General features: G+C 43.7%; 1 protein-coding gene across 1 annotated transcript in view; it reads right to left on the minus strand.

Annotated features, from left to right (window-relative positions):
* WBSCR17 (Williams-Beuren syndrome chromosome region 17) overlaps window positions 1–14,292 on the minus strand; it is a gene marked incomplete at its 3' end in the record, with an annotated part of 162,185 nt that overhangs the window by 551 nt on the left and 147,342 nt on the right. The window contains exon 7 of the mRNA XM_010145291.1: window positions 322–387. Coding sequence (XP_010143593.1) covers window positions 322–387 — 66 coding nt within the window. The remainder of the gene's footprint in view (window positions 1–321; window positions 388–14,292) is intronic.

Here is a 14,292-nt window from a genome sequence, read left to right on the forward strand (position 1 = left end):
GCCACTTTCGCTTGTCTTCCTGCACGTTGCAATGAACTATGGGCACGCCATCCTTGAAAATCAACACATCCACTTAGATCTCTCTTCAATTTTTCTTTTTTATTTTAAAAGGAAGGTCAATATAAAGTAACTCAGAGCATGTTCCAGTTTTCTCCGATCCCCTCTCTGAGCTGAGAAGTCTCAGCGAGCTCTACCAAAGCTACACTTAGATACCACACTGATAAAATATTATACATAAGACATCACAGAGGGATGATTCGGGCTTTGTTTTTCTTGAGCATAAAAAGTGCTAGAAGCAATTTTCCTCTCTTTTATCCAAACCTGAAACATATTATCGAGCTCCCTAGATTCCATTAAAGCATCAAAGCTGTGTTCCACACCATGGTTCTATTAAAAAAAAAAAAAAATCAGTATACTAAAAAAAAGAGTTGAAACTCCAAAGCCAGCTTTCAGTTTGAACTGTCAAAATATTTTCCACATGCAGTGCAGGTACACACTTACTACTGCCAGTCATTCCAGATGTCTTTCCTGGTAGGGAGAATTTTACTTTCTTACTTGTTCACTTTTTTATCCCTTTTGTGAACACACTTCATCCAAGACGACTATTAAAGGCAAGTAAACAAGACGTGATTTCCAGTAGGACACCCACGTAACGCATGTGAGAGACTACACAGCAGATATATCAACCTGGATGGCTGCTGTGACAAGAGCAACCAGAAGAATCTGGATAAACAAACACACCATTAGGGCTCTGGTTTCTCAGCAATGTTCCAGGTACTAGGACAACTTTGAAATAGTTCCTAGTATCCCTTTGGGTCAAAAAACCCTGCTGTAATTAGCTTGAGCAGTTACCGAGAGCCTCTCCCATGAGCATCGGCTGCAGCGCTGCTACTTTTCCCTCTGTCCCAGCTGTCAGCGTCAAGAGTCTCTGCTCCGTCTCCATCTTCCCCTTCTTCGTGGCTGGTCCCACACGGGGGCTCTCCACTGCCATTTCACCCTCAGACACCATCAGAGGAACAGTCTAAAGCAACCAGAAGGGTTTTTTTGATAAATGCTGCCAAACTCTTGTGAATTGTTGGCAACTTCACATCCTGCAAGGGTTTCTTCTACCTTTCAGATGAGGACTTTGAGTAAGACTTAGATCACCTGCGACAAATTCCATCTCTGCGACAGTTTCTGCATGAAAACACATGTTGAATCATGGCATCTTGGCCCCTTTGAGATCCACCTGAAGCCAGGCAAGCTGAGCCCAGTTCACTTTAACAAAGTTGCAGGATTAATAAAGCTGCTTAAGAGACGAGCTGTTCTCACAGGAGTCGGCTGCTTGATTGGCACTGGGAATTTTGGCACTCAGCAATTCTGGCAGTTTCTATGCCAGAAGGTACCACGTCACCTCAAAAACAAGTGTTTCCTCTTGCTCTCAAAGGCACTCCAGTTTAGTTAAAAGTTATTTGTTGTCTGAAAGGTGGTGACAGCATAACAGGGAGGAGAGCCATGCTGCCGCCAGGCACGCTCGCTAGATTTGCTGCCAGTGTCAAGGGGACGGCGGGATTCACAAGAGTCGGCTGCCCAAAACAAAACACCGCATTGTGCTCTTTAAACAAATGCCCTGTATCCAATTCCCTTACGCCTCTTTTACAAATTGAGCTGCTTAATTAGTCCATGATGATTTATTGCATATATTAAGAGGAAGCCAGTGAATAAGCACTGCGCTGCTGCTTAGCTCAGCAAACGGGCTCCCGGGGCTGCCGTGCACATCAACTCCAGCATGTGGACCCTGCAAATTAAAGTAACTGAGAAAATCCCATCTTCATGGGTTTGATTTTTTGTCTTGCCATGTAAAGGCTTCCCAACCCCTGACAGCCTCTTGGCAACAACAACTTGAGCATCAGCTCAAGCTTATTTTGTCTTATTATTTCCTTTAGTATGAGTCTCATAACAGAATAAATATTCAAAAGTAGATCACAAACAGGCCAAAATGCCCCACATGCTGCACACTCAGTGTCACTGAGCTTCCACTGCTGCACAGCCACGGCTGTGATGGCTCACGATGGCTTTTGGAGCAGTCCTGGCTACAACTGAGCACTTAAAATCCTCATTCTTACCCTACCTGAAAGCTCAGTCTCATGAAAATACATTCAATGTCCTCCTGAAATACACGCTGCTCATTTATCTCATAAATGCTCCATGAGTTTAGTATCCAGCCGGCACCCCCAGCCCCCGGGGAGTGAATAGCCCAGGCAGTGACACTGACAGGGCTGAGGCAGGACATGTGCAGGGCACCAATCACCCCATGGCAGCCCCAGGGTCTCACAAACATGCTCCAGATGGCCTTTTGCTGGTGCGGGTGACACAGAGGACTTAAGTGAAGGCCTTGAAGCTTGATTTGCAGAGGAGCGAAAGGAAAATTAAGAGCTTGGTAGCCAGAACCACCATTTAGCTTGGCAAGAGTGCAACCAACACCCACGGTGACCTTCAGCCAGGACTGCGGGGTGGGAAGCTCAGCAGATCCTCCACGCTGACAGTACTGTTAACGCTAACAAGCCCATAACAACTACATAGTGAGGATAACCTCGCGTATCCTCACCAGACAGCGCCAGGGAAGCTGGGCAGCTCAGTGTAACGTGCTTTTTATTCTTTGAATTAATGGCAATTAACTGGAAGCTGGATTGGCTGAGCGTTGTGTCCAAACATATTCTCTGCTGCTCCTGTGCTGCATAAAAAGGCACGGCAGCTCAGGGTAACGTGCTTTTTATTCTTTGAATTAATGGCAATTAACTGGAAGCTGGATTGGCTGAGCGTTGTGTCCAAACATATTCTCTGCTGCTCCTGTGCTGCATAAAAAGGCACAATAAAAAAAATTCTCATTTCCATTTTAAAGATGGGGAACCAAAGTACAAAATAGTTGAGTTACTCAGAATTCCAGAAGGATCCCGACCCAAAACTCAGGTGCTGGTTTTGTGCAATGGACTGACCTTCCAATGGACTGGAAATTGGGGAAATCTTAGGTTTTCTGCAGAGAATAAGCAAGGATGGGAGGAATTACGAGGGGAAAAAGAAAAAAAAACTTGCTCTTTGCTTATTTATAGGCCCTCTCTGTCCCGCAGGAGAGCATGTGCCTGCTCACACCTATGAGACAGTAAAGAACCACAGCCAGATGGACAAATTCCCTGAAAAAGGCTCACAAGGGACAGGGGAATGGATCTTCTTTCCTGATCAGGAGGCTCAAACTGACAATATCCAGGTTGCAGAAAGGTCATTTTGCAGCTTCGAACCCTGTTTTGCAGCAAACACTGTAAATTCATGATGCCCCTGGAAAGAAAGGCAAGCCTGGACCTGGCCAGAATGTTAAACTCTATCAAGTATCATCAGGGAGGAAAAAAGGCTGTCGTTTCAATTTACCCTCTGAAAATACTATAGCTGTGAACAGGCAGACGATAGAAACAGTAAGCCATGCTGGCTCAGCACTTCTGGCTTCAGACCCCCAGATTTTGACATTTTCAGCTGGTGCAAGACTTGGTCCATGGAAACAGCCATCTTCAAAGAAACACCTGGTGTTTATTTTCCCTAGTGTCAATGACTAATGCTACCCCAATCTCCCTCTCCCCATCCAAAGCAGCCCTGACTTTCACAATAATGTTAAGCTCCAATATATAACCATGTATTCAGCAGTGGCTGCCAAGAGCTCAGATGCTGGGCAGGACTGGGGGCGTCACGAGCAGACTCAGTATGACTGGTCTGCGGATGCTCAGTCCTTCACGTGTGATACAATCAGGCATTCACGGCAGCCCAAAAGGTCCCTTGCATACAGGAATTCAATCAAAGAACTGAAAGGCAGCGTCTTGTACCACTCTGCCCGGACAGGCACATCAATTTCTGCCCACAATTAATTGAGGTGAAAAAAAAAACAAAATGCAAGCTGAGAGCAACTCTCATTCTCTATTGACTAAAATTCATACTTTGCTTTCAGATAAAGGCCACTGTCAATCTATCGCCTTTGTCCAAACCAGTCTGAGTAAGTGTCAAAAGTAGGAAATGCTGAAGCTGGTATTCAAACCAGGGAAAACTTCAAAGTGACAAGAGAGAGAAAGAAAAAGACTCTGGGGGAACAGTGACAGGAGGTTACACAAACGCCAAGAAGGAAAGGGATTATCTAGACAACCTTGAAGGCAAATACTCTTTGTTGTGATGGGCTACACATTGAATTTGTTTCCTTGCTTTCTATTAAAAAAAATATCTTCAGCTATTTAAATTCTCTTTACAGTTTTATTTTTCAAGTAGTCCCCATCCATTCTGACTTCAATACAGGCTTTGGAAACACGTTAGTGATGAAAGCGAGAGGTCTGTGGTCCTCACTGCTACATTGCTGCTGCTGTGACAAACCATTCCCTCTCCTCCTCTAACTGCTTGTACTTAAAACTTATCAACTGTGATATTAAGAGAAAAGGTAAAGTAGGAGATAGGGCTCATTTATGCTCCTTGCTGCTTCACTTATGAGACATCACTAGAGCCAAGACTGCTCATCAAAATGTCCTTTTAGATGTGTGGTGGCTTTTTTTAACATGGAATCTTGATTAAAGATTTAAATCAGATCGTAAAACTGATTTTATTCAGGACTTCCAAAAAGTCTTGAAGTTTGACTTGACCCCCTGCTTCTGTATTTCAGTATTTACTGGTAAGTGACCACCCTGAATAGCTCAGAAACAAACTCCATCACAGGGGCATTATGAATATGCGCTTCTGGTAATACTTAAAGTTTGAAAAATTCAACACTTTAAATTGCTTGAATTCAGAGGCAAGGCAACAACAAACGCGTTCCTGAAAATCTTCAGAAATTCAGCTATTCAAAAATTAATTTCCCCATTGGGATTTTAACATCACTTTTTTCTTCTTTCGTTTTTTGTATAATTTTGCAATCATTTCATTATTAGCATTAGAATAGTTTGTTGAAAAACAAGCAAGAGATCATCCGCTCTGGACACAGAGGACAGTATTAAGCACAGGAACACTCCTGTATCTTAGAAAAAAACCCAGAAGGTAAAATACAGGAACATGGTACAACTGAACCGTACCGCAATCCTGCAACATTTGCTTCATGAGTCAGCTGCTATGACTTTCATGACCACGTACAAGTCATAAATATAAACCCGCTAAACTTAACACAATTCAATTTGAAATTAAATTCCGAAGCGTCCACAGTTTTTCAAACATATGCCTTAAACACACAAAATTTGTTCCAGCATAGATTTTCATTCCAATTTAGGAAAGTGGACGAAAATATAGATTTTGAAATGGCTATTTCCAGCAAACAGCAGCTCAGACAATAACTCCCAGTCTCACCCTACTGCCACAGGAACCACTGCAAAGTCCTTGGCAGACGCCAACATCTCGGGTACGTCGTATGATATATATATATATATATAGGCTCATACCTCACCAGGACTATAGGATGTTCATTCCATGCCAAATCCAATGATTTACACCAGCTATAAAAACAGCGAGCTGGCTACATCTTCTCTTCCACAGCAGCTTGCATCCATCCATGAGCCCACAGCTTAGGCCAGATCTTTATTATTTTTCTGACCGCGCTCTACACAAGCTCAGTACGATGCGCCTGTTTGCTGGCAAAAAACAAGCCTGAGAGTCAACAGGAGTTCAGATCCACAACAACAAAATGATGGAAAAAACTGTAACAGAAAGAGCCAGGCAGCTAACTTCTTGGCTGCTGTATAGACAGAAATAAACTGTTAGCTAGCTCCGCGTAAGAAGTTAGTATTTTCCTGCACTAGTTTGAACTTCGTAAAGACAACAGGGAGCAATCGCAGTGCATAAACACTTTGGGTCTTTTTGCGTGGATTATTTTACATGCGGAAAAAAAGAAAAAAGTGCTTCAGTAAAAGTTTTACAGGAAAACTAACTTGGAAAAACTAGGCACTAGCAGTCAGTTAATGAAACCTTTTGGTTTTGCTGGGCATGATGCCTAGAATGCCCAAAACTTCCTGATCAAGTAGGCAGCCATTCAAGCACCCCAAAAGTCCAGCCACAGGGGTTGGGAAGTGATTAGTACTATATCAGCTGACCTGCCACAGTCCTTATTGTGTTTTTTCCAGATAAATTTAGAAAATACTTCATCCTCCCTTTAATTTGTATTATACTCACCTGCATTTTCAACACTTATTACCATGTTCATAATGAAATAACAAGGCTAAAGACTGAATGGGAAATTGAGTTTCATTTCCCAGGCCATGTATTATATTTTAATTAATTCTAACAACTGCTTATAGCTATATAGCACAGTGCCAAGCTGGGACTTGTATATATGTATATGAAATTTCATGAAAGCAATTTCTGCAAGAGTATTTTTGCAGAGGAGTATTTTTCCAAGTCCCTAGTTCTGTTTGGAATTTGGGGACAGACATATTGTCTAGGTTGTCTTACTGAGAAGCCAGTCCCACCCAAGCTGGAGGAAAAATGTGGAAAAGGGTCTCCCAGCTTTGCATTTGTGCCTTCTTTAGAGGAAAAGAGAACATTTGTTGTTCACATGCTTTCATGCTTAGGAGCTGTTTGTAGTAAGTATTCAAAAGACTTTGCTCCCACAAATCCCAGCTCAACCTCCCCCTTGTCCTGGTGCCTGCAGAAGCAGAGTGACATCTTCAGCGCTGAAGACCTTGGACCACAATGGCAACTCCTTACCCAGCTGGATTCAAACAACCCATATCCACGTGGGTGTTTTGGAGCTGTTACACAGAAAGAGGATATTTCATCAAACTCAGAGCTGCTGGAAACTATTTGACCCTAGGAAGGGGAGGGGTATGGCCCGCAGAGGCAGATGGGTCCAGCCCCCGCCTCTGTTGGTGGTGTGAAGCAGGGAAGGACCACCAAGAAATCCCAGTGTCCCCTGAGCTATGGAACTACCAAGCGACATTCAAACAAAACAGAGCTCAAGGCACTATAAAATTCCTCTACTCCATTTTCTTCTGCAGCAAGAATCTATTATAGGCACGGCTTTCCATCACCCACGAAGCTGTGTGAAACCAATGAAAACATTTCCACACGGAGAAAGTTTTAGTGTTTCTTCCAAGTAACTCTGCAGCCAATGCAGTGAAAAATGCGGCACTTGCACAGGCCCGCCTTCCAGCGAGCACCTATCATGCCTATCTGCTTTTTAAGTAGGAAAACCAGTTCATTTTCTAAAAACGGTTTCCATTTCATAGCCAAGGAAATAATATTCCAAGTGTCCTCTCACCTCAGTGAAACTATTTCACACAATTCCCACAGCATCTGGTTTTATTTCAGGAATTTTATGCCTGCCTTTGTCAAGACACTGTTACAATTGGGACAAAGGATATGAACTAAAATTGGAATAAAATTTACAGTATGTTTATTCTGACTTCTGAAAAGCTTAATTAAGGTCCAGACTATCCTTTTGGATAGGGGGATACATTTCTGCTTCCAGCGTTTTCCTCCTGATTTCAGCCCAAAGACAGAAATACCTAAGAGAAATTAAGAGCTTTGTATTCTCTTTTTTATCGAGCTTTAAAAAATTATGCCTTTCTATGCATGGCACAGTCTATATTTAAACACCACAAGTGGGAAAGCACAAAAAAATCCAGTGATTTGTAACTGAAGACTGAGTAAAAACAAATATTTTACGTGAGGTTTTAGGTTTTCACTGTGAAGGCAGCAGGGGAAAAAATGCAAGTGAATTTATAAGCATGATCTCTCTTTAAATCCTTTCCAAAGACTCAGGAAATAATCAGGTCTGGGCAAAGTTTTGATAAGCAGCTTTCCAGTGCAGAAATAATATTTTTCTGTGATAATGCTGGTCAGTGGCAGAAGAAAATGGCTGTGTGGGGCACTTCACTGCTACTAGGACATGCGATTCCTTCTGGCAGGATCTGCTTGGAAAGTGTCATCCAAAGCTATCTACCTGTAACACCCCAAAGCTCTCCACCGCTTCCATTCTCAGCTCCTGGTGTAACACCTTCAGGGACACACAGGATTGGTTACCGATGGCAAGGCTTTCCCTGATTGCCCAGAACATCTCTGTATGACTAGACTGATGGAGCTTCACTCGGAGAAGAGGATTCTGTTGCCTCCTGAACCACTGTTGCAAAAAATCACCTCTCATTAGTACTCTTGCTAGTATTATTACTATCATCATCATCATTTTTACCCTCTGTTATTCTCTCTCCTAGTTGTTTTAGTAGTTGCATGCTCCTCTCTACCAGAGGAAAGGTGAGCCGTCTCACTCTTCCTAAGCTCACAGGACGGCGCGCTGCCACTACAACGCAACCTCCCAAAGATGACCACCCCCTTTCAGGAGCATTCTTTAGCTTTCTCATTTCCCAGCATGCTAATTCCCGGTATTAATAATCCCTTGCTTATCTGGTTGCCTGCGCAGCATTTGCCACTTAAAAGGATCTCACATGTATCAGAACACGCTGGCTTTGGCAGAGCGTTTGATCTGGAGCAACACGCAGTGCCCTGAATTGTATAAAGCCAGACTGCATTAGCTCTCAGGTGCTCACACCCAGTCCATTGTAAATACATCACTTTAAACGTATCCGCTTTTCATCTCAAATCAGAGGAAGAACAATAAAATAATCCACTAAAGATGGGAGCTTGGGAAGATGCAGTGATTAAAAGCATCCTTTGTGTCGATGCTAAGCTGGCTCTGAACCACAGCACTCTTACTAGAGATGAAAAAACAGTTAATTTGTTCTGCTACTGAAAAACAGATTAAAGTACCAGGCGAAAGCACAGTAAATAACATCATGTTCCTTCCCAAAGCCAAGCAAAAAGCTGTATAAAACAAACAGAAACATTTTATAATTCAAATGGAAAAGGAAAGGTTTAATTTGCACAACATACCCAGGCAAAGTCTTTTTCAAAGTATTTTTCTCTCCAGGAGAGAAGCAGTAGCAAACTGTCTTCCATTCAGGACACATGCAGGCATGCAGGCAAATAATCCATCACTTCAAGCTCTTTTTTTTCTTTCAAATAATTATTTAGAGTTCACAGTGTATTAATTTAACAGCATACCTCATCTACAGAGTATGCTAAAAGCTCACATTTAATCAGAAATCAGCCTCATGCTTGCAAAGCGCCACCTCTCCCTCGTTTCTTTGATTTGCCTGGTTCTGGCAGCATTGTTGAAGGACAAGGGTCTTTTATTCCTAGGCAGGCAGCACAAGTTACCTGAAGTCCAGTAACTCATCCTGAATGACAGAGGGGTCAGTTCCAGGGCTGGGCGAACAACTCATGTGGAGCAATTTATCCAGCTGAGACACCAATTTCAACCCCCTTCTCTGCTTATGAATTGCCAAAAGACTTTGATTTGTAAGTGGATAAAATATTTACAGCTGTAGGATGAGAGTTTAATGAAGGTCTTGAAAGGCCTCGGGATTCAGCGGTAACCCCAAAGCCCTGGCACCACACAACGTGTTCCAATGAGTGTTCATTTTTTGAAGGACAGCGTGAAGACAGCAAAGCTGGTTCCAGATACATTTGAAGCCACGTTAACCCTCACCGTACACACCACGTGAGCAGAATGTCTCATATTAACCTCATCGGTTACTATAACATAGCTGATAATAACAACCAATGTCACACAGTGATGGGTGCTAGAGAGGGATCTGGGGACACACTCAAGTACGAATGACAGGGTCTATCTAATCCTCCCCACCCCTACCACAAAAGGACGGCTCTCTAACGAATCACCTCCTCTTCCCTCCCAGACTAACACAAACCCAAGCCTGTCACTTTGCTTTTCATTTGAATCATTTTACCACCTCTTCAGGAGGTAACAAATTGAAGGGACTCTTGCCCTATATATTTTCACAACAATAATTTGCTTTACTTTATGCAAAAAATGTCATGAATATGTATTGCAATAGCAGCACACATAAATCAGAGCTCAGGGTGAATACACAGCGTGCAGCTCCTCAATTAGAAACCTGTCTTCCCCAGGGATTAAGCAGACTGTTTGCAGAAAAACACCAGGATCCACTTTGTCCACAGCAGCAGCAGGTTCAAGCAATGCATTACCCCAGCTACACCCCATGCACAGGCTGCAGGCAACTCTTCCCATTGCCAGGTTTGATGAGCTTCCCTCTCAGACCTGTTTTATAACATGCAATCTTTGCCAGACCACCCAGTCCCAGATACTCCCAGAGGTATCAGCCTGTACTGCTCATCCTCAGCACTTGTGTGACACAGTCTAGGGCTGCTCTCAGTGACATCTGGCTCAACCGCTGGATGTGGTGCAGAGGTACTGGGTCTTATATTTTTTTCTTTAGACTTTCCAAGGTTGGAGCAACACCAGGGAGGGAGATGATTTTTTCATGGCGTTTTTATATGAACAAGTAATATTCATTAACATAGCATATTTTATCCAGAAAGCAGATATAAACAGTGACACGATGCTGGCACTAGCCAAGGTCACACAAGGAGGACTTGGCGCTGTGGCTATCGACGTTAAACCGCACCAGCCCACCTTGCCAGCTACAGACAGTGCAAAATCCCACCTGAGAATTCAGCCTGGCTGACACAGGACTCACACAGCTCCTGGAAGTTAAAATCTCTTATGACTGACACATGTGGCTCTCTCCCTAAGATAACCCTCACTGCCTGCATGTCAAAGCTCACTGGCATCTTCTCTCTGCAGGAAAAAATATAGTTGCATCTTCTCCTGCTTTTTGAAAACCTGATCAGGCTGTGTTTGAGAAGAGAAGCAGCAGCAGCAGTGGGAGGGCAGGGAAGCCCCAGCACAGGCATGGGGTGCTTGTGCTGCAGGGCAGTTTGGGGAGAGCCACAATGTCACTGCCTGCATGTCAAAGCTCACTGGCATCTTCTCTCTGCAGAAAAAAATATAGTTGCATCTTCTCCTGCTTTTTGAAAACCTGATCAGGCTGTGTTTGAGAAGAGAAGCAGCAGCAGCGGGAGGGCAGGGAAGCCCCAGCACAGGCATGGGGTGCTTGTGCTGCAGGGCAGTTTGGGGAGAGCCACAATGGACCGCTCAGAGCTGGCTGAGATGCGCCTTCGCTGCGCTGTGGTCCCACGGACTGACATCAGGCCCTGCATTTAATCCCTTCACAAACCAATCCCAAGCAGCTGGAGATCCTCACTAGCTTCTGGTCACCTACGAAAGGACAGAGCATGGATGCTCCAGCAACAGAGTGAGGAGGACTTGGGGGTCCTGTGTGTGACTCTGGACAGCAGCAGCACCACACATCTGCATGACCCGGATCAGGTGAAATGCAAAGGTGGGAAAAGAGGTCCCAGTCAAACTTCATGGAAACCAGTAGGCACTGGAGACTTCAGCAAGTGCCAAGCCTGACCTAAATCCCCTATTATATCCAGATGACAGGTTTGGAAAGGACTCTGCAAATCTCCTAGGGAAAGTCTAACCTACAGAAGTGCAAAGTGTTATTATTATCATCAGCATCATTCATACCGTCAAAAGGAAGGTTCAGATCCACTAGGACTGGTGGTTAGACTCAGATGCCATCCACGAGCATTACTTCAAAGCAGCAGCAATTATCAAAACAGAAAACTGATGAAACACTCAGGGAAAATACACTTTCAAATATTCTGTTAACTCACCCTCCCCCAAGGGGATTATTTTCTTTATCATAAGCGGGCAGGATCACACATATTCCAAAAACCCTGAAGCAGAGCAAGGCTGATGTCACACGACTCAATTTATTGGAAACATTTATAGCAGAACCAGCAGAAGTCCAGGACAACTCTCACAAGGACGAGCCAACTGGATCGTGAAAGAAACCACGTGCCTGTCTGCATCTCACTCTGCTCTGTGTTAAGGCATTTAGAAAGGAGAATAGCAGAGCAAAATGAAGAGGTTGGCGCTGGATGCAGGTCCATGCCCTAGACATGACAGCTACGTGTTCTTGATGGTTAGAAGATTTCTTGCATGGTGTGAGGACTTGTATTTCCATGCTTAGGAATTCATCATGCTCATCATCGCTTTTTCATCATTACTTATATCATCATCAGACAGGGTCTCATCAACTTGGGTTCTGCAGTTCCTTAAATCCACTCTCCCCCTGAGGACATGCCAAGAACAACACTAAAGACCCCAGAGATACAGATATCGCAGGCACTACCGCACCCCATTTCAGCAGAAGATTTCCACCTACTGTGATGGTAAGCAAGAGAAATAGGAAAATACCTGAATAAAGACTGCTTTTTTTTACCGGCAAAACTCACAAAACCAGGGGGGTTTGCTCTATTTCATGTTTGAAGATTTCCTCTTAGCTAACACCAAGGAGATGCCGTTTTCTGTCTACTGGGAATTTGCTCAAAAAAGCATGAGAGCAGAAAAAAGGGCATTTTCTAGTAGCTTTAGTTATTACCTGCTGCCCTGCACATGTTTATGGGGAAGTAAGTTAGCTCACTTCTTTAAGAGATGATCATGCCGCTTCCAGGACATCACCATAATTTAAACAGCAATTCTTATGCAACGTGCAGGAACCACAAGGTGAGACATTGTGAAGTATGTTTTTACACATGCATGCTCGGGAGTAACATTTGTTGTCTTTAAATAGCAATGCCTTTCAAAGAAACTGATAGAGAAAAGAAAACACAGCCCATGACAGTCTGGGAATGAGACTTTTACAGGCAGGTCCTCCCTGTGCAGAGCCCCGGCACGGAGCAATCCCACAGAACTCACCGCCACAGCTGGTCACCGACACAGGGGTGTATCGCTTATGGCACAGGACGGTCCAGCACTGCATGAATGTTAGAGAGTTAAACTTCTATTTGAGATGAGAAACAAGGAAGAAGCAGCAATCTTTTTTTCAGGCGTGAAGTGTCTGGCTGTTACACATCACGTTGGTAAGTATTTAAGGTAAGTGGATTGACTGTCACGTTGTTCGCTGGAAGGCAGGTACTGTTTCACATCAATAGTTCAGGCTCATGGTGTCATGTTTGCTGCTTTCAGACTTCTCATGTACTGCTGGTGTTAAGGCTGCTGAGATCTGTCTTTCCTTGACCCAGCTCCAGGACTATTAGGTATCAGCTGTTCCACTGCACTTCAAGCATCCTCAATATTTTTCTTTTTTTTTTTTTTTTTAAGCAGCATTTCAATCACTCTTAGAAGAGAAACATCTTTTCTAAGATAGGGACAATTTCTCAGAGTTGCTCCTCTCAAGTATAAATGTCTCCTCCAGTGATTTTTTTTTTTTTTTTTTTTTTAAGCAGCATTTCAATCACTCTTAGAAGAGAAACATCTTTTCTAAGATAGGGACAATTTCTCAGAGTTGCTCCTCTCAAGTATAAATGTCTCCTCCAGTGATTTTTTTTTTTTTTTTTTTTTTAGCTAAGCTCCACTGATGCATTGATTCTGTTTCTCTTCTTCCTAACCTACTGTTCACATGAAAAAAACAAATTTTGGCAACAACAGCAGTGCCAGAAAATGCGTTTGAGATGTCTCCGTCAGCTGCACCTCCACAACTCATCAATGCCCTGCTACCTGTACATCAGCTTTCAGATTAGCCCACATTTTTATGGCCCATCTAAACCTCTCTCAAGTAGTTTCAAATGAAAGCGCTGACGCATCAGCCCTCGCTGCAGAACAGGAGTGCCAAATGCAGTACCTGCGCAGAAGGAAACAGATATAATCTTCGAGCATCTCTACCGGTGATGTACAAGGAAGGGTCAAATGAGGAGCAGCAGGAGGAGAAAAATCAAATAAAAAATCTGTCATATCTGCCAATGCTGACTTTTAACTGGCTCAGCTAGGCTGGCTAGTGCAGCAGCAAGGAGGAGGAGGAAGTCAGGCACACTAATCTGATTAACAGGCAATTAAAGGATATGGATTGAGAAAGGAAGAGGGTAAGGGGTTAACACATACCACTCTGCCAACAGCAGAAGAGAGGACACTGTCTGCTTTGATGATGAAATCAGTGTAGTTTTGACAGATCTGGGTCTGCTGCGCTTAACTTCTCCCGCAAGGAGATTTTGAGCTGATTTGCTCTGTCAGAAGAGATCCTTCCTGCTGCCGAGCGCTTCCCCTACACATTACGATTTAGCTAGCGGCAGAGCACAGAAACAACGTGGAAATCACTTGCTGTAAACTTGTGTGCATCTTCTGTGCTTTATGGCTTTCCCAGAGTTGTCCTATAAACACACACGAGTTGTGAAGCGAGGCCACACAATCAGAGGTAAGGTAAGGACTGTAAGATGCGCGTCTCCTCAGCAACCTCAAACAGAGGCATCCAGCCAAAGGCATTTATCCAAACTCCCACTGCAGGAGTTAAACTTCAGCAG

The sequence above is a fragment of the Buceros rhinoceros genome, unplaced genomic scaffold (genome assembly GCF_000710305.1).
Source record: "Buceros rhinoceros silvestris isolate BGI_N320 unplaced genomic scaffold, ASM71030v1 scaffold4151, whole genome shotgun sequence".
In the NCBI taxonomy this organism is placed as follows: Eukaryota; Metazoa; Chordata; class Aves; order Bucerotiformes; family Bucerotidae; genus Buceros; species Buceros rhinoceros.